This window comes from Neopsephotus bourkii, unplaced genomic scaffold (assembly GCF_033783945.1).
Source record: "Neopsephotus bourkii isolate Nb327-2 ecotype Australia unplaced genomic scaffold, CSIRO-AGI_Nbou_v1 NB_1513, whole genome shotgun sequence".
Taxonomy (NCBI): Eukaryota; Metazoa; Chordata; class Aves; order Psittaciformes; family Psittacidae; genus Neopsephotus; species Neopsephotus bourkii.
The window spans coordinates 346,194-365,000 of NW_026901989.1; the positions used below are offsets into that span (position 1 = coordinate 346,194).

Below are 18,807 nucleotides of genomic sequence, written 5' to 3' on the forward strand. Positions count from 1 at the left end.
TTGCTAAATGTTGACTCCAGTGAACAGCTCTCTAAGATCTGGCATATTGATTTCTTGTTGTGAAGTGAGCTGTTCAAGCTCCATTTAAGATTTTCATCTTGCATGTAGCCTTGAGCACATCATAGCACCATAAATTAGTTAAATTGCACATTTATCACAAATGTTATTTTAAGATACTGCGTAAATGTGATGGCTGGAAGATATACAGTATGCTGCAACAAGCCACTACTTGGGTGGGGTTACACCAGGGTCACCTTTATACACCTGTGATTTAAAGCTCTTCCCACCTCATCACAATTTCATTTTTAAACTCTTTCTTGAGGCATTTTGTTTTCATTCTCACTCGATCTGCATATTTCTAAATAACATATCCGATGCAAAGCAAAAGTCAGAATTCAGAGGCATATTTTATAATCCAGCATCCATACCTTCATGTTTGTCTAATAGGAAAAAAAAAACCTTAACGTAGCTAGGGTGGTGATTTGGTTAGCACTAATAGTTACCATGCCAATATACATATCAGTGTATGGAAGAAAAGAACATTATTCTAGTTCATTGATTCTCTAAATTCTTTATAATGTGAAATCACATTGGTATGCCAGTCCTCAAGGCTCTGAAATGCAAGCTGAACTTTGTTTTAATAAACTTGGGATATGCAGATCCTTACTAGCCCTTCATTTGCAAAGTTTCAAGCATATTTTAAAAATGTATTAAAAAGTCGTTTCTGGAGCATATTAACAGCTTGCTCTGTGAATTTCTACCTAGTCTGTCTCCTCACTGCACACTGAGACCTCGAGAAGTCAGGCCCAGGAACTGACTTTTCCCAGATTAGGTACAGTTCTATCAGCAGCATTTGGTGTTTGCAACCACTGACGCCCTTGTCCGTATTTTAACAACAAATAGAAGGGACACTGCAAAAAGCTCTGTAGCCATAGGCTCATAGAACGGTTTGGGTTGGAAGAGACCTTGAAGCCATCCAGTTCCAATCCCCCTGCCAAGGACAGGGTCACCTTCCACTAGAGCAGGTTGCTCCAAGCCCTGTCCAACCTGGCTGAACACTGCCAGGGATGGGGCAGCCACAGCTGCCACTGGCAACTTGTGCCACTGCCTCACCACCATCACAGAGAAAAGCTTCTTCCTAATGTCTAATCTAAATCTCCCCTCTGTCAGTTTAAAGCCATTCCCCCTTGTACCGTCATTGCATGCCCTATAAAAAGTCCCTCTGCCTCCTGCGTCCGAGATAAGTGTTGGATACAGAGTTTTAACATTACTATTGTAAGTCAATGGTGCATCTTAAAAATACATTGATTGACAATATATGCAATAATCTGCCAGTCTCCTTCTGTGTGAATTTCTGGTTTGCAACCACATAACTATATTTAAGCTGTTATAATTTTCAAAGGAGGAATTCTCTGCTGTAGAGGTAAAATGTTTGGCTGCATTTAGACTGAGATCATCTATTTGCAGAAAGTGTGGACAGCCACCCAGTGGGCTTCCTTAAAGACTTCAACTGCCTCTCCCAGCTAACTGAGAGGGACTCCTGGGATGGGACAGTCAACTGTCATGACAGCATGCTGCATCTTTATTGCTGGAATTTGAGCTGAGGCCATAGATATTGACACACAAATGACCTTAAAATCAGATACAACTGTGTGCCAACAGGAAATAAAAAAACAGAGCCCTCATCATTAATCCCATTCACTAGGTCTGCTTATCAGCATTTGCTATTGGATGCACAGAAAGCTCAAGTTTTGAAAATCTAGTGCTAGCCTTTACTATTACAGAGAAAGATGAAAATGAAAGGGGAGAAAAAGGGAGTGGGAAGGGACAGGAGAAGAAAGGAGAGAAGAGACAGGAGAAGAGAGGAGAGGAGAGGAGAGGAGAGGAGAGGAGAGGAGAGGAGAGGAGAGGAGAGGAGAGGAGAGGAGAGGAGAGGAGAGGAGAGGAGAGGAGAGGAGAGGAGAGGAGAGGAGAGGAGAAGGGAAAAAAGGAAGGGGAAGGGGAGGGGAAAGGGAAAGAGGAAGAGGCAAGAAGAATGGGACCAATAATTTAATTAGCTGCTTACTGGAAGACAGTAAAATACTTCCGTTTTAAAGACAGGAAACTGTATATTTGCCATTCAGATGCTAGTTATTACTTAAGACCTGACTATTAAATGCTGTAGTGGTGGTTTTGGTTCCCATGTAACCATCTCCAGACTCTGAGTTCACCTGACTGGCAAAAGACATTATATACATGCACTATAATACAGGTGCTTTGGAGATGCAAATTGTTTTCAAAAGTTTTGATGGACTGACCTGTCAACCCCAGTAAAAGTCTGTCATTATCAAATGCTCCTGCTTGTTTGTGTTTATCTGGCATTTGTTTATTCATCTCCTTTTCCCCTCGCTATCTGCTGCAAATGCTGTTTAACAGCACGTAGGGCCATGAGAGGACTCACTTCAAAAACACAAAGTTGAAGTCAGTAGTCTCAGGTTCCTACTCTTGTCATTTGAAAATGCTAGGTAGATGGAGAGGGGATTCCTAAGCCATGAAATACCCACCAGCGCCACTTGCAGACTCAATACACTCCGGGGGAAGTTGTGCGAGCAGCAGTATCCGCCTGGGTTTGAATACACAGCACAGCAGAACACCTATTTTCTTTTCCACACGTTGCTCACAAACCCCATCCTCACAGTCAGCCTTACCTGATGTTTAAAAAGGAGTTATAATGCTCATTTATCTTTTCTGGGAGGAGAAAAAAAAACGTGTTAATGCAGCCTTTGAATAAGTGCTGCCCTGCTCTTTAAATGCTAAAGTTCACTAAAACTCCACTGATTTATGTGCAGCTTTTGACTGCCAGCACCTGGCAGATGAAGAAACCTACTCAAGCTTCAGTCATAAACAGATAGCATACAATTTAATTTTAATGTGCTCGTTAGTCGTAGCACATTTCAGACATAATTGTGAACGCAACACAAAATTATAGCAAAAAGACAATTTTAATGCTGCCGTAGAAAAAAAGGTTGTATGAAGAGTCTTATAATGGTGCTTCATTGTCAACAACAAAACAGGGCACAGAGTGCATTACAGTGTCTGTGCTGTTTACATGCCAATATTTTATACGTAGATTCTCATATGGTGTCAGCTGTCAGTTACTTCTGCAAATTAACTGCCAAAAATGGAGACGAACAGAATCACTTAGTGTGCTGGTAACCACGGGTTACCTTTCATATGCCTAAAGATAAAGCTGCAGTATGGAATCTTGGGAGAATAATTAGGCAGAACAAAACAGAAAGTTACCAATTGAAATAAAAAGGCATTCTACAATAGGAAATAACAACAAAGAGCGCTTATAAATAAGTAAAAGAGGTTATATCACCGAATGCCTCATAACTTTTTAAGCAAAGTATTACAGTACAAACATTTTAAAGGCTTTATCAATGTTTAGGAAATACAGTACAAGTTTTTCAAATAGATTTAACCCTTTGAGCACTGAGTTTATTTTGAATTTTTTCTTTTTATTCTTTTTTTTATTTTTATTTTTTTTTACTAATAAATACCTTTAAAAGTCATGTTGTGCAAAACAGTTAGAATGCATGCCAGGAATGCAGTCCGTGGCTTCTGTTTCTTCAGACAGTTTAACAAAAAAAAAACCCCAAACCAAAACCAAAAGATAGCAACACTAATAAATATGTATAATTTAAACATGAACCTCTACTAATATAGATGTACTGTATAGCAAAACAAAACATACTTTGCTTTAAGAATAATGTTTCTGAATACTTTATAAATGCTATCTGTGGTATCTTTCATCATATAATTTACAATGTTTGGATGTTAAAGGAAAAACCGTTGATCTAAAAAATGAAATATACACTATATATAGGTACAATTTATACCTGGGCCTTATCAGGTACAAACCCCACTGTTGCTAAAAATGCTGAAGAAAAAAGAAAATGCCATTAACCACAATCACATTTTCCAGAAGAGATTTTGAAATCTATACAATATATACAACTATGTTTCAATGTGAAAATTATGTTTTTAAATTTCAAGGTGTGAGACACCTCTGCATAAATGGAGGTTCATATTAGTAACTGGAACTAAGCTGGTAAGGGTTTAAAAAAAACATATCCACACATTTTTACCAAATTAATGCAAAAGTGCTTCAAAGTACTCAGAGGGCTAAAGATTATAGGGTGAGAAATACCAGCACACTTAGGTCACATGAAAAAAGTGCACCAGAATTAGTTATAAATGCTTAATTAAACTGTCAGTTAATGCATGCAGCTTGATGCATCAGAGGGATGCACAGCAACTAAATCAAATTTACACAAAATTCCAAACACTTACCACTGCATTTTAACCTTCATATTTTACCAGTAACAACAGCTGATTATGCACCTCTATTTAAACACTGTACAGTTATACAAAACAGTTCAGCCCAGAGTGACTCTGGAGTTAAAATAAGAACATGTGCCAAGAACTAAACAGTAGCTTTAAGGCGTCTTTGACAGTTTTCCTCAAAGCAAATTACAGTTATTTTAATCGAAAGCAAATGCTACTGCTTCTCTAACTCTGAAACATACAGAAGATGATCCTCCGGTGACTTCCCATGTGTTTTGCTAAGATGAAGTTTAACAGCATGCTTGCTTGCAAAAGTCCTGTTACAAAGTTTGCACTGATAAGAAGTTCCAATATCTTCCTCTGGAGAGGACGTCACCAGTTTTTCTGATGGTGACTTTGCTTGTGCTATCTGACTGTTAATCTGTTCACTGGACAGTTTGGACAAGTCTCTTAACCTGAAACCCAGATGCGATTCAAGATGACTGATATAAGTTGAAGGAGTTCTGATCTGTGAAGCACAGTCATTACAAAAGAACACTGGGTGCCCAGTGTCCAAATTTTTAAGGAACTTAGTTCCCCCCGTCCTTCGGAGCTGGTATTTCACATTGGCTAGCCAGTGGCTAATTGTGGTCATTGAAAGTCCCGTAAACCTGGAAATGTGCATTCTTTCTTGAGGGCTCAAGTCTGACATGATGTATTTACCCTCTGAAGTCTGCCGCAAACTAGCTGCAAACTGGGCCTGCAATATGAGCAAGTGCTGAGGGTTCCAGTTAGACTGACGTCCCTTCCTTTTTTGAGCTGGTGTACTCTCTTCTGGTTCCTCTATTGTGGTACCATCAATGTCAGATTTCTCAGATATGCTGGAAGGTGTGGAAGATTTTGATGTGTGACTTTCTGTCAGGTTCTTCAGCATATCAGATATATCTGACAAGGCATTCTCGCGTAGCGGAGAGTTTGACATGAATGACACGACTGCAGATGTCTTTGCTGTTGTCACTGTAGATGAAGAAGATGCAGAAGATGTCGATGTAGATGACAAAAGCGCTGAACCCAAAGAGCAGCTTTTGTCACTCTTGCCTTTCGTCAAATCTATAGGTTGGTCATTGTTGACATGATAAAAATAACGGTCTAAGTGGTCTGGTTTTTTGGACTGTAGAGGTGGGGTGGCCACTGCAGCCTTTTCTGCCAAACTGTTGCTCATTTTAAACAGCATGCTCATTGGATCCAAAGCAGGCAAAGATGGCTTTGCTGCCTTCCCAAGGTGAATATTCATGACAGACTGCAGTGCACTTAATGGATTTACAAATGGCTGTTCAGGAGGGTGGTCAGTAATGATAGCTGTGCTGCTACTTAAAGAACTTACAATGGACTTAACAGGCTCTTTCCCATTTTCCACAGGTTCTACAGCTGGACTATCCTTGCAACCATCTCTCTGAGGGACTGGGCTGTTCTGCTGGCTTTTAAAGCCACCATCATTGGAGGACTCCATCTTAAGGGGTTCACTGACTTCACTACTGCATGGTGAAGGCGTCGCACGCTTCATTGGAGAAAACTTCCCTTCAGGCTCTTTCATTTTTTCCTCCACTTTAGCCACCTTCTCAGTGACTTTCTTTACCAATTCTTCCATGGCGTGAAAGTTTGTTTTTGGCACAGGTGAGGTCTGGCTACTTGGAGGAGACACCAAGGGCTGGTTTTTAGTTGGCGATACTAGTTCATTGTTTCCAAACATAGGTTTTAACGGTGTGCTCTTCCCAGATGAGCCCAATGACAGCTTCATCATATTGGGCAGCTGATAGGCAGCATGAATGCTGGGATAGCCACCCCAGCTTGGTGTGCCATTCTGGGCTTTGTTTATAGCTGATGTAACTGTGTTTTCTAAAGACTTCAATATATCTAATCCCCCTTTAGGGCTTTCTTCCAGGTCGTTTTCAGTCAAGTAATGGTATTTTGAGGAGATATCATACTTCTCCTCATCTTCACTTGACTTTTCTTTGTCTTTCATTTTGTCATCAGCAATGCTTCTTTCTTTATCTACTTCTTTTTTTATTTCAATATTTAATTTAGGGGAAACACTAGAAGGTGTATTGGATGGAGACGTAAAAGTGGTGGCAGCAAGGGGCACAGACTGGACTTTCTCATCTACTAAAGATGTTATTGTTGGAGTCGCTGGGGCTTCTATAATTGGCTTCCCTTTTTTCATGGCAGAGTTAGTGACTTTAATAAAATGTCCCGTCACCATCATGTGAGCCGTGAGTTCCTGCAGAGTGTCATGTGAGCTTCCGCACTCCATGCACTTCAGGATTTGAGATTTCCTCGCCTCAAAGTGCCAGGCATAGCTGGCACCGTTCTGGTGACCGTAGCGATTATTTGGCGTAATGTAAGGATTAGAATTCTTTTGAAGCGCATCATTGGTATCCGAGATTGTTGCTTTTGGTGTCCCACCTGTGGAATCTGGAGAACTTGGAAGTTCAAGCTCCAGTGATGCTTTCTTTCTAGTAGCTGGGATAATTTTTGCTGCTACAGGTGTAACAGGTTCCTTCAGAGGCACTTTTTGGTAGTGTTTTGTTTTGATCATATGAACACTCAAATCCTGAAGAGATTCAAATGAATGACCACAGTACATACACTTTAAAACTTTCTGGGCATCTTCTTTCCCTTCCATTTCAAGCAAAGACCGTTTACGAGGTTTGGACCATCTTTTGGGATTATTGTTATCAGTTTCGTGGTTGTCATCTCGGTAATGTCCTGTTTCATTCATGTGCACTGTTAATTCTACTAAAGTATCATAGGCAGCACTGCAGTCTTTACATCGGAATTTACTGGCTCCTGTAAATATAGAGCCATAAAGCTTACTGCTTTGTCTGTACAATTGAACTGTGCTAAAAAGACTTGGTTCAGGAAGAATTCTGCTCTGAGAAACTTGCTGCAGTGTTTTAGCCATAGCAGTCTGGTGCCAGTCAAAGCTGCCACTTCCACAACTGCTACTGCTGCTGCTGCTGCTGCTGCTACCATTGTTCTTTTCTGAAATCGGCTGGTGAAGGTTTAAATTGAGATTGGACCAGTAGGAATTGGAGAGGAAGTTATTATAGACGGCTTTCATTTGTTCTAAACTATCAGATACAGTAGAGTCTTCCAGTGGTATTGAGACCTCCTTGCTCTCTTCCTCATTTTTGACGGAGCTGCTCTCGAAGTCTGCCATGCGGTCACTTGTTTCACTGATATGTGACTCACTATCCATTTCATGGCTAGAAAATTCAGCTGCTGGAGAGTTTTGGTAGCTTTGGCAGTTCTTACTGAAGTCTTTTTCTGGACATGCATATTTTGCTGAAGGCTCCCCATCAACTGCATTTTCATCAGGTTCCACATCTTCTTCCACCAATGCTGCTGCTTTTAGTTCATCTGAAACATAGGCTATGATGAGGAGAACAAAATGCAAGTTAGTTTCTGCTGATCATACTTTTGCTTAAATGTTTTAGCCAAAGCATATTTATTTGTAAAATTAAACAGTTAAAATCTAGTGTTTCTTCAGAGCAAGAAAAAAAATCTGCTCTTCAAACATAATTTGCCACCTTATTCTTCTCAAGGGGCAACAGCTTGAAATTAAAACTAAATTTGAAATTAATGAAGCACATTCTGGAGGTGGCATTCATTTCTAAAGTAATAAATTACTTGTATCAACCTCAGAGACAGCAGTTCCTGTCTGTCAATTAATATGTCTTATGCTTCTCCTACCCCTAATGCATTTCTTAACAGACAGATTCACAATTTAAATTAAGCAAGCATTTTTTGCTCATTACAGATTTGAGATTCAACCATTAATAGAGTACAACAAACACCAAAAATTTCTAGGAAGTAAAAAAATCCTCAGCTGCAATAATAAAAAATTGAGTTTTTTAAAGTTATCATTATTAGTAGTATTCTTTTTTAGAGTAGGAAAAGCTAAAAGCAGGTGACGCAACCTTTTGAAACAACTAACTACGAGCAATTTGAGGATATTCATTATGGGAGTAACAAATGACCTATTCACATTTAAACCTACCTTTCTCAATGTGAAAGCCCATGCAGAATTATGTCAGGAGCTACTTCAAGGAAATTGGTATGCTGCATTCATTCTTGCTGTATAAATATATACAAGACCTTCCAGTGGACCTTACAAATGTCAAAGCGTTTGCTCTTTAGACTACTTTGTCAATATTTACTCAGCATAAGCTACACGGACACCCAACAGGGATCCTGTCTTCTTTCCCCTCAAGTCATGCAACTGGTGATGTAAATCTAAGATACTATTCCTGAATAGGATAGTTGGGAACTGACAGTAAACAAATTTTTTTTTTTTTTTTTTTTTTTTTTTTTCCCCATGGTGTTTCTGGGCACATATTCTACACATTCTAAGTGTACTAAGTTTTTCCTTTTTGCAAAAAGACTATGGAAACACCAAGAGAAGGATCAGTAACTGATCAAAATTACCTATTTTTATATAATGCATTAATTTACAGGTAAGCAAGAAAGCAAAAATACAGCATGACTACTCTGTATCAAGTGGAGTTTAAAAATTTACTTACAATCTCTTACAAATAAATTTATAAACTTTGGAAAAAAAACCAACCAAAGAAACCCAAACCACATTACCAGTAGATCCTATGGTTGAAGACTCTTAACTTTTGACCTTCTATGCAACACATGTGCAAAGTGTGGATATCTGTATCTTAAACACATCAAATAATCTATATCTTGTTTATTCAGGCAGAGAAGATATAAGTTTACACCCCCAAAAGACCCTAATTTAACCAACAGAATGAAAAATGTAGAACAGTATAGCAGATATCACATATACAGTATTGAACCTTGAAAACTTCTTTCAGGGAAAATATGTTAAAATGTTATCAGAAAATCACAAGAGAGAAAACAACTGTTAAAGTAACAATGAAATCAGGCTTTTATTTTCACATGGAGTATTTCTTCATTCAGTTAGGTAATACAAAATATCCGCTACTGTTCTTTAACATGCATGAAGGGTAACGAACCTTCCTCCAAGCATGTAAAGTTATAATCTGATCTTCAGAACAGAAGTTAAACCTAAGAAAGCACAAACATATCACATAAGAGCAACACAAAATAGGGATTAGATTATTTCAGCTCAGATAATTTCAATGCAGAAAAGTCATACAGCAAGGGCCCTATTTTTAACGTTTGGGAGAACACAGTTTGAAAAAATTTAAAACTTTATTCTAAGATCTTTCAAAGATGCTGATACAAAGGCCAGACTTCGACAATAAGTTCATGATTTTTCAAAATATTTTGAAAAATATATTATTGATTTTTGTTTATTACGGTCATGCTGGCAATTCATCCCCAGGATCAGCACCTATCCTGCAAATACTTGCAAGGAAAACAGTGCAAAGAATCCTATTAGGTGGATTTCACTCAATACTTTCATTCCCTATGGATGGTACAAATTGCTTTTCACCTTAACTATTTGTTCCACGATGTTTCTGAACTCTACCAACAATTTAAGCAAAGGAGACCAAAGCAGTTCAAATTACTCTCTAAAGCTGAAAAATTCTGAATAACTACTGATAATGTGTAAACAATGGTCTATCAACTACTTGCCAACCACGCTGGCATATCCCAGTGATATAAATAAGGACGGATGGAAAGAAGGAACAACAGCATGAAATCTATGCTTCGACAGCAAACACACCCTTTTTCTTTTCCACCCTGTGGAAACAGTTTTTCTATTACAACTCCTGTTCCTTTGCTTCTGCTGCGAAGCTGACGAATAATTCCCTTTTTATGAGGTAAAGAAAATCCAAGGTTATTGCCACACTGCCTGAATTATAATGATCTCACTCCCATCTGCAGGCCAAGATGGCACACCAAAGCACTCTGAAGGTACACCTGTCTTTTGCTCTTTTTGTCCACTGAATGCTAGTGTGAGCATGTGCCACCCATTCCTACTTCACATCCCACACCAAAGCCCTGGGATCTGTCCTTGCACACAATGGAAAGTCCCCGTCAACACATACAAGGGCCACAAAAACAAGCACAGAATTAGTCTGTGTTTCCTTATATTTTTATTTCTCTTACCAATGAAATCTCACAGATTTTGTTTGGACTGAAACACTTGTATTGTCACATTCACAGTATTTTTAGAGAGCGACTTTTACATTAGGGAAAGCCTCCAGCATGCAGCTCATTTAAATGTAAATCTATTTACCTTTCATGCTTTCTTTGCCCTTTTCACCAACTATCACGCATATTTGCGTGTTAACCAGGAGCTGCCTCCTTTATAGCTGTTCTCCTTCCTTAGCTCAAGCTGTGAAGCCAACTTGTGACATCAGTCTTTGATCCAGAAATGCAGGAAATGAGGCACAAATGACAGCATAGAATGGAACCCAGAAATCTGCAACTCAGATAAACTACAGCCTGAACAACTCCTTCTGCTCTTTCCCCTATACAAAGGAGAGGAGGGATGAAACACAACATTACTCCCAACTTGTTTCATTACCCCCAACTTTCGCAACCAAAGATTTATGCAAGAGATGAGGCTGCTCAAGGAAATATCTTAGCCTAAGATGTAAAACACAATCCAAACTGTAATTTACACCACTAGCTTCCGATTCCTTATTCCAAGGGCCTTCAGGGAAATATAAGGCAACCCAACAAGTCTCAGACCAACTTGCGATGGCAGACTTGGGGCATACTCAAAGGTCCTGCAGTACCACTACAGGCTGAGACATTTCCTCAGAAAACCTAATTAAACGGTTACCAACACGTGGGACAGAAGAAGAGAGAGGGTTAAGGCCAATCTTCAGTCCTTAATGCTCTGAAGCAGAGAGTATGGAATTCAGTACAGGTACTCATGTAAAGGAGCCCATCTGCAGTTAAGGAAATCTCTGATCCTTCCATGTCCTGCCAGATCTTGCTCAGGGGAGAGAGATGATCTGTATTGGGTTTGAGCACAGATGAAAGTAACAGCATCACTGCGACAGAAAGAAGGACAAGGAGGCCCAAAGCAGAGAAATTTCTTGTTTGGTTAAGTACATACAAGAAGAGCAAAGAGAATATAAAAACAGAAAATAAATCAGGAGGTGATGCTAAATATTTTTTTTTTTTCTGTGAGATTCACTGCCTGGTGGAGAAAGTGTCTTTAAGAAGCACTGTCTCCAGCCCATTGTTACTCAGCTGTTTCCTTCTTATAAAAATAAATAAATAAATAAGGCTTGTCTTTGATATTTTTAAAATGTAGAGTTAATGTTTGAAACAGTGGGGTGTCTGTTGAATTCTTCTTCAATGCCTCAACAGAAAAGTCAGAGAGGAAAAAAAACAAGCCCAACTTTAAAGGCAGCTCTAACAGAAGAAGTTAGTAAGAATGGAAGTGAAAGAAATTAGGTGGTTCTGGATTTTGTTTTTCCCAAGTAAAGGAAGAAAAAAATTACAGTTCTTGAAAAAGTTCTCATTTTACACCTCATGGGGCAACATAAGCCACAGAAAATTGCCTGCAAGTTGAACACTGATGTCACTATGACATAATGTTTGACCAAAATGGAAAGCAGGTCCCTAGCACACTCCCCAGTTTATACAGAAGGTGAGGATATCAAAGGGGTTCTGAAACCTATCGCAGGTGCATCCACAATAAGGTTGAGAACAAATATTTCCCTCAGTAATGTTTGTTGTAATTATTAACTGAAGTGCTAGGTCATAATGAAATTAACACATTTGATATCAATACATATCAGTAAACTGTGGTATAATGCAATTAATTTCCACACAAGAGGGAATTACCTTCACAACTGAGCTATGGATCATTTCCTTGCCAGTGAAATAAATTGTGATCCATCACTACCCAAAATAATCTACATATTATATATCCACCAATAAACTCACACACCTGGCTCCACACAGACACCAGAGATCTACTATACAAGAGCAGAGAAATAGCTTCATCTACTACATCTCTGCAGGCAGAGGAAGTCTTCGTGCAGCTAAAACAATTCTTACTCTACTGATGTCCCAGGCCTGACTCAGCAATGTTCTGAGGTGCTCACCAGCACATCAGTTACTGGCTTGAACCCCGATGGCTGGAGGTCCTCTTCAGTGGGAAGAGGAAAAACATCACATGGTTTTCATCCCTTCCACAGCAATATCCAGTCAGACACATATCTCCTAGAGTTTGTATGGAAATACAAAACTTACTCTTCTCCACCATACAATCCATTCCACAATTCTTCCCTTATTCGCTGAAAAATGCACCTGAGACCATACATTTTGGCTTGGTTCTATCCAAATATTTAATTTCAGTACTTATGAAATGTCTTGTTTTAATCGTGCTTTTCTGCAAAGACTTCTAAATCCATTAATTTACTGGGGTATGTTTCATAGAATAATTGAAAGGTTTGGGTTTGAAGTAACCTTGGAGCTCATCAAGTTCCAATCCCCCGTCATGGGCAGGGACACCTTCCAGTAGACCAGCTTGCTTCAAGCCCCACCCAGCCTGGTCTTGAACACTGCCATGGATGGGGCAACCACAGCTTCTCTGGGCAACCTGTGCCAGCCCTCACCACCCTCACAGGGAAGAACTTCTTCCTAATAGCTAATCTAAATCTCCCCTCTGTCAGCTTAAAGGCATATTTAAACTAGCATACAAGCTCTTTGCTTTAAAAAATACCAAAACATTTAAATATGTCCATGGCAGTGGGGATGGAACTAGATGATCTTAAGTTCTTTTCAACCTTAACCATTCTTTGATTCTATATTTTTCTCCCATGAAAAAAAATGACTATTCAGCTGCTTGGAAATCTTTGGCTTTAACCAAACAGCTTTTCCTTAAAAAAATTACAACCAGATTTATTATTTATTTATGCGTGGTTTGAAATCATCATGTAATACTAAGTGTCATCTCCCAAACCATCAATTCCTTAAAATCCTGAACCCATATACATTTCACACTTAAGAGCAGGAAGACCATACATAATAAAGAGGGGGCTCAGTCTGAACACAGGTCCAGAGAAAGCCAAGAGAGAAACAACAGCACGAAGATTATTTGACTGTGCCAATGAACTTTACTCACAAAATTAATGAACAGAGGCAAGAGAAAACCAACTCAGTGGATGGAGTCTATCGAAGACCTAATGCAAATGAAGGCATATAAAAGAGTTATACTGGTCTGTTAGAAAACTCCCACTCCACGGGCCTCCACTTACAGGAAGAAAGGCAAGCATTTCACCCACAACATGAGCTATTCCTATACTGAGACTGACTAATAATTCATGTGTAACTGAAATTGTATTTGAGACTTCACTATTTGGTAGAGACGTTAGCATGTTCCTCATTTGGTAACAGAACCCGGAGGTATGCGGGGCTGCCCTGGGTACAAGAGTGGCAAATGACAACTCTGTCTCTAAATGGGCATGGCAATACTGATTATCCAGCACCTTGACAGGGATATTATTCCTGTTAGAAAGGTCAAAGGTTGTGTTTCTTAGAGGCAGGACTGTCTATTATGGGAGACAAATGTTATTTCCAAGTGGAGAGGTCAGCAGTTCTCTCACACATTGGCTGAAGTCACTGGTACCCTGCACCAGTGCATGATCCTACTGGAAGACTGATTATTCTGCCTACCGGCAAGGTCAAGAATATTAATTTTGAACATGTTAATTTGATGTGATGTGCATGATTAATGCTTGTTTAGCTGAATTTTTTTGTATGTTGATAAATCTGCAGCCTTTTCATGCCAGTAAGAGTAGTTTTAAGTTGCTGGGAATCAGTGTGGATGGATGCGATATAGCATGCCCTTCTAATGGGTGGCTATCATTAGACACTAGAAACTTTGACGTGTACTTGCACTTGCTCCTTCATGAGGATACTGCAGCTGTAGTAGGGCTCGGGAATTGGCCAGAGGAAGCTGGCCAGCTGCTCTGATCCAGCATCCTAAACTGGAATTACATTTGGAGCAACTTCAGAGAGCTCAAATCAACTCTAAGTGTTAAGAGTTGAGGATTATATGGACAGGAATACACAGTGAAGAGATGATAACAAGAAATGAGTTTATATGTCATTAAAGTGGCAGCCATTTAAGAACAGAACAAAGCAAGTCTACAGTAAGCACCTTTTCCTCCTCTCATTCCCAACTCCCCTGAGTTTTGTGTAGTTTAAAGGAGGTTACAGGATTCAGGTTTCCTGTTCACTTTAGACTTTATGCTGCCATATGAAATGTACCATACAGGCCACCTACAAATGAAGAGAGTAAACATTATAAAATTGCTATTAATTCTGACAAGGGAGGCATACCTTTTTCTGAAACAAAATACTGTTTAGATATTTGTTAAATGGGAGATTCCCATGCAATTGTCACATTTATGTATTATCTCCTTAATTAAATATACACCTGAAAAAAAAAGGATGCCATAACATTAAGTGATGGCTTAGAAACAATTCTAGTGCTATTGGACAGCATCATTCTACTGAGGTGTTCAAAAAATTCTATGACTGTTTTATTCTTGACAGCAATCCCATGGAAGAAACATTCTTATCCACAGTTTATAGCTACATACCTGGAAATTCAAAGCTGTTAAAAATCACTTGCCTTGTGCCAGACAAGAAGACAAGTAAACAAGCCTGTAACTCCTGTATGTTAATATATATTAATTCAACTATTTACAAATAACATAAGATGGTTTAAGTTTATATTTCTGTTCCTATGCTTCTTCACAGTGTGTTTATGCGAGTACAATATATGTGCATAATTGAAAATAATTGCCAGTTTTTAGCTTAAACAATTATTAAGGATAAAAATACTCAGTGAATACCCAGAGGTGCGTGTACTCTGCACAACCCAGAGCCTGTGATTACAAATCTCCTCTGAGCCAAGCTGCTGAGATCCAATAAATGCTGAATCTGCAGGATGCCAGCACGCTTCTTTTCACAACGGTGAAAATAGGAAAGGTTTTTGAAGTAATTAGAAGTATTGTCACAAGTCTCCTCCAAAGAGTTTTCTGCTCCCAGCACAGAGCAGGACTTCAGGTATGCAGTGAATGCTGGTTCTACCAGAGTATATGTAACATGATGGATCATGCTTCTCTCCCCCAAAGCTCTGCTCTGCCTTGCTTCCTGCCCAGGGCTTAAACTCCTGAATTCAACCTGCTGAGCAGGGTTTTTTTGTAAGATCTGCTCAAATTATCCACCCATCAAACATAACACCACTTCTCTCTAACATGTAGAAAAGCACATGGTCCTGTCCACGTACAATTCTATGGGTAGGGTTAAGTGAGGATCAGTCTGAGATCCATCTCACTTGAAGAGCTCATCTGACAGCGTCTACAAGAAGGTTTTGACACGAAGGGATCTGAAGATAAAAACACTTTAATTGAGACCCAAGGTCCAAGTTACTCACATGTGTAATGAACAAAACCAGACAGATTTCTAAGGTGACCTCCTCACATAAAACTTGTCTTCAGATATCAATATTGTACAGTCAGAAGTAAATGATATGCTTATGAGAAGCTTCACAGGAGTGAAGAGGCTATGCCTGGGTAAGAAAACAGATTTTTATGAAGTTTGTCCTCAATTTGCAGTCTCACATGCACAATACACTGACTCACAAAAGTACCACAGCTGTGGTGAAGCTGGAGAATATGCCCCACTGTATGCCCACAGTTGCCTACAAGAGACAGTGCAGGACCACAGCAATCAAGTGGAAAGGATGAGAAACATTATGGATTCCAGTGACAACAGAAGCACCTTCTTTGCTGTCGTATTTTGTGGAATCAATCTCGTTCCCATCTTTGCTCTCTGGGAAAGCAGAGATTTTAACAGCCCCTATAAACCTGAAATGTCTGGCTAATCCTGCTGAAAAGGGAAAAAACCCAAATTTTTGGCCTTCCCCACCACCACACAAACAGCCTTTCACAAGCACTATCAGGACTAGGTATCGAGGAGGCAAATGGGTAACAGGGACTGTGACTTGGTTTGAGTCAGTTCAGGGTCTTGGTGTTTGGTTTCATCAACACTCATGTAGAACTTCCTCTTCCTTCCCTTGCCACCGTTCCAAGTTCCTGGGGAAAGGATGCCCTTCCTCCAAGTACACCAAAGTTACAAATTTACATCATTTGAAGGATCATAAAGTTCCTTGCTACCCCTCGGGAAGTTAAGGGTCAGCTAACCATCCACAAAGAATGATCCCATTAGGGATCCAAGAGCCAGGCTCCGACTGTTGAAATAAACAGTTCACAAGCAGCCCCATATTCTGAAAACTTTCACATACACTTAACAACTATAATTAGTATGTCCATTAGGAACAGAAAAAACCTACCTACATTTGCTGTATAAATTATTCATCATGAATAAATGTGATCCACTCTAAGTAAGACAGAGTGCTTTTCCATTGGTTTCCAAAACAGTTACTTGGTGTGAAGAACTACAGACTGGTTAGAGTTTCCCACTCCAGACAAGCAAATATTACAGTGGGAAATAAATGTTCATAAGTAGAAAATAGCTTCATGTTACAGTTTCACCCTAATTTTGATTTGGAAGGTAATTTTTTTTTCTTAGTTTTTTTCTTGACTGTAGAATTTTTCTAATCATAGAATTAGCATTTTCTCAAATGACAGATAAAAAAAAATGTTTGGAATTTTTTGTTTTGTTTTGGTGGCTTGTTTTTGATTATTTTTGGTTGGTTGGTTGAGTTTTTTTGTTGGGTTTGGTGGTTTGTTTTTTTTGTTTTGGTTTTGGTCTGTTTTTTAAAAATGTATGTCATAACATTGTGGTAAAATGAAGCCAAATCCTCTGTATGAACTGGTACTAAAACATAGTGACACAATCTCTGCTTGATATCAGCATTTGGGTGCCATCTTTTAATCACTTAAAAGCACATGGGGCATTCAACAAACTAATATAAGATTCACAGCCAACTCCAGGATAAGCAGGCATGAGCATAAAAGTTCTCAATATGGCTCTAATAGCTCTTAATTATTATAATCCTTCACTGAGCAAACAGATGTTGTACAGGAACTTTAGTTTCTTCAAATGCAGTAATCAAACCATTCTGCTTCTGCCTTGCCTCTTTTCAGTAAATGCTTTGTATAGTGGAGTGGAAATAGCAAATGTAGTGACAAAATGACCATTTAATTGTCACAGAAATCTGTTTCTGAACAAAACTGATGTTGCCGTTTCTCTTTACCCACATTTCTCAGAGTTTTCTGATTCAGTTTAGTATTTTTTTAGACTAAGAAAAAAAATATCTTACACCTTCCTTTCTGTAATTTTCCTACATCTTTGGTTGCTTCTAATCTGTCTCTATCTTACCAGTTTTACAGTAAACAGAACACTGGCTCTCTATTTGTGTTTAACTTTACTAATATTAACACACACCTCTGGAGCTGCAGCCTTCATTGTGAAGCATTTAAAAATCATGTTTCCACCTAAAATGCTTCAGTATATTACAGTGAGTCATTCTACTTGAAGATTTATTCATAAATGATCATGACTAGCTAAGACATTCAAAATGTACCAAAAGACCTTCAACCCAATCCTTAATTTTTCTTGCAAATTTGAAATTCCCACTGAAGTTCTTTAGACAGTAGTTTCAATAGCTAATTTGGCTGCAGTGCCTCCTTACAATAAACTCCATGTAACTATAAACAGTATAGCAGAAATCCAAATGATTTCAATCACGATTTCAGCTGTTGTGAACTTGTACTTCTAATGAAGTTTCTCCATGAAAAAAGGGAGTTCACTGTGGACCAACAAAGCTTTGTGTCCTTTCACAGTTTTTATTCAGACCTCATTTAAGGAAAACAGGTATTGACTGCAGTATGAACCTTAGGACTCAGAGAAATCAGGGATTCCAAGAATTACCCCTATGAGATGGTCCGAGTTTGTTTTGTGAGGATAAAAAAAGAAAAAGCAGCCCTGAATATTTATTTCACTCATTTACTAACTACACTAATATACGCTTCTGTAAATGAGTCTCTGTCTAGCACTAGCTATTGAACTGAACAGTATTTGAACAGGAGAGGTTTGCTATAATACCATGCTAAGATAATGTGCTGGAAACAAATGGTCCACTCATTCCTGAAGAGAAAATTTGTTGGAAAACCCTGAGAACTAGAGGATGAGGGGGAGGGGATTAAAATGTCACTTTAGAGCCACCAACCAAACTCTTGTCATTTTTAAAAGATGTTCCTGTGGCACAATATGAATAGTTTATAGCCACAATTGTGAACATTTAATGTCATATAAGAAAAGTCACTTGTCAAGAGCCTTTCCTTTACAAGCACCCTCATCATGACCTGTGTTAATGAAGTTAATTGAATTTAAGATCAATAATGGTTAATTATTGCAATTTGACATTCTGAGATAAATGGCTTTAAGACAGAGAAATGTGTGTGTATGTGAATTCTCTCCAAAGAAGGTGAACACATTACAGCCTAAGAGGGATCACACAGTCCTTCCATTGATCCTGGTACAATCTGATCGACC

The 18,807-nt window shown here is 38.9% G+C and overlaps 1 protein-coding gene across 3 annotated transcripts in view; it reads right to left on the reverse strand.

Moving 5' to 3' along the window:
• Nucleotides 1-2,098: 2,098 nt before the first annotated feature.
• TSHZ3 (teashirt zinc finger homeobox 3) overlaps nucleotides 2,099-18,807 on the reverse strand; it is a 65,509-nt gene continuing 48,800 nt past the window's right edge. For 2 of the 3 annotated variants that reach the window (XM_061369891.1, XM_061369892.1), the window contains exon 3: nucleotides 2,099-7,740. In XM_061369891.1, the coding sequence (XP_061225875.1) occupies nucleotides 4,544-7,740 (3,197 nt within the window). In that variant the 3' untranslated portion in view covers nucleotides 2,099-4,543. The remainder of the gene's footprint in view (nucleotides 7,741-18,807) is intronic. The other variant, XR_009727922.1, reaches the window with a different exon arrangement.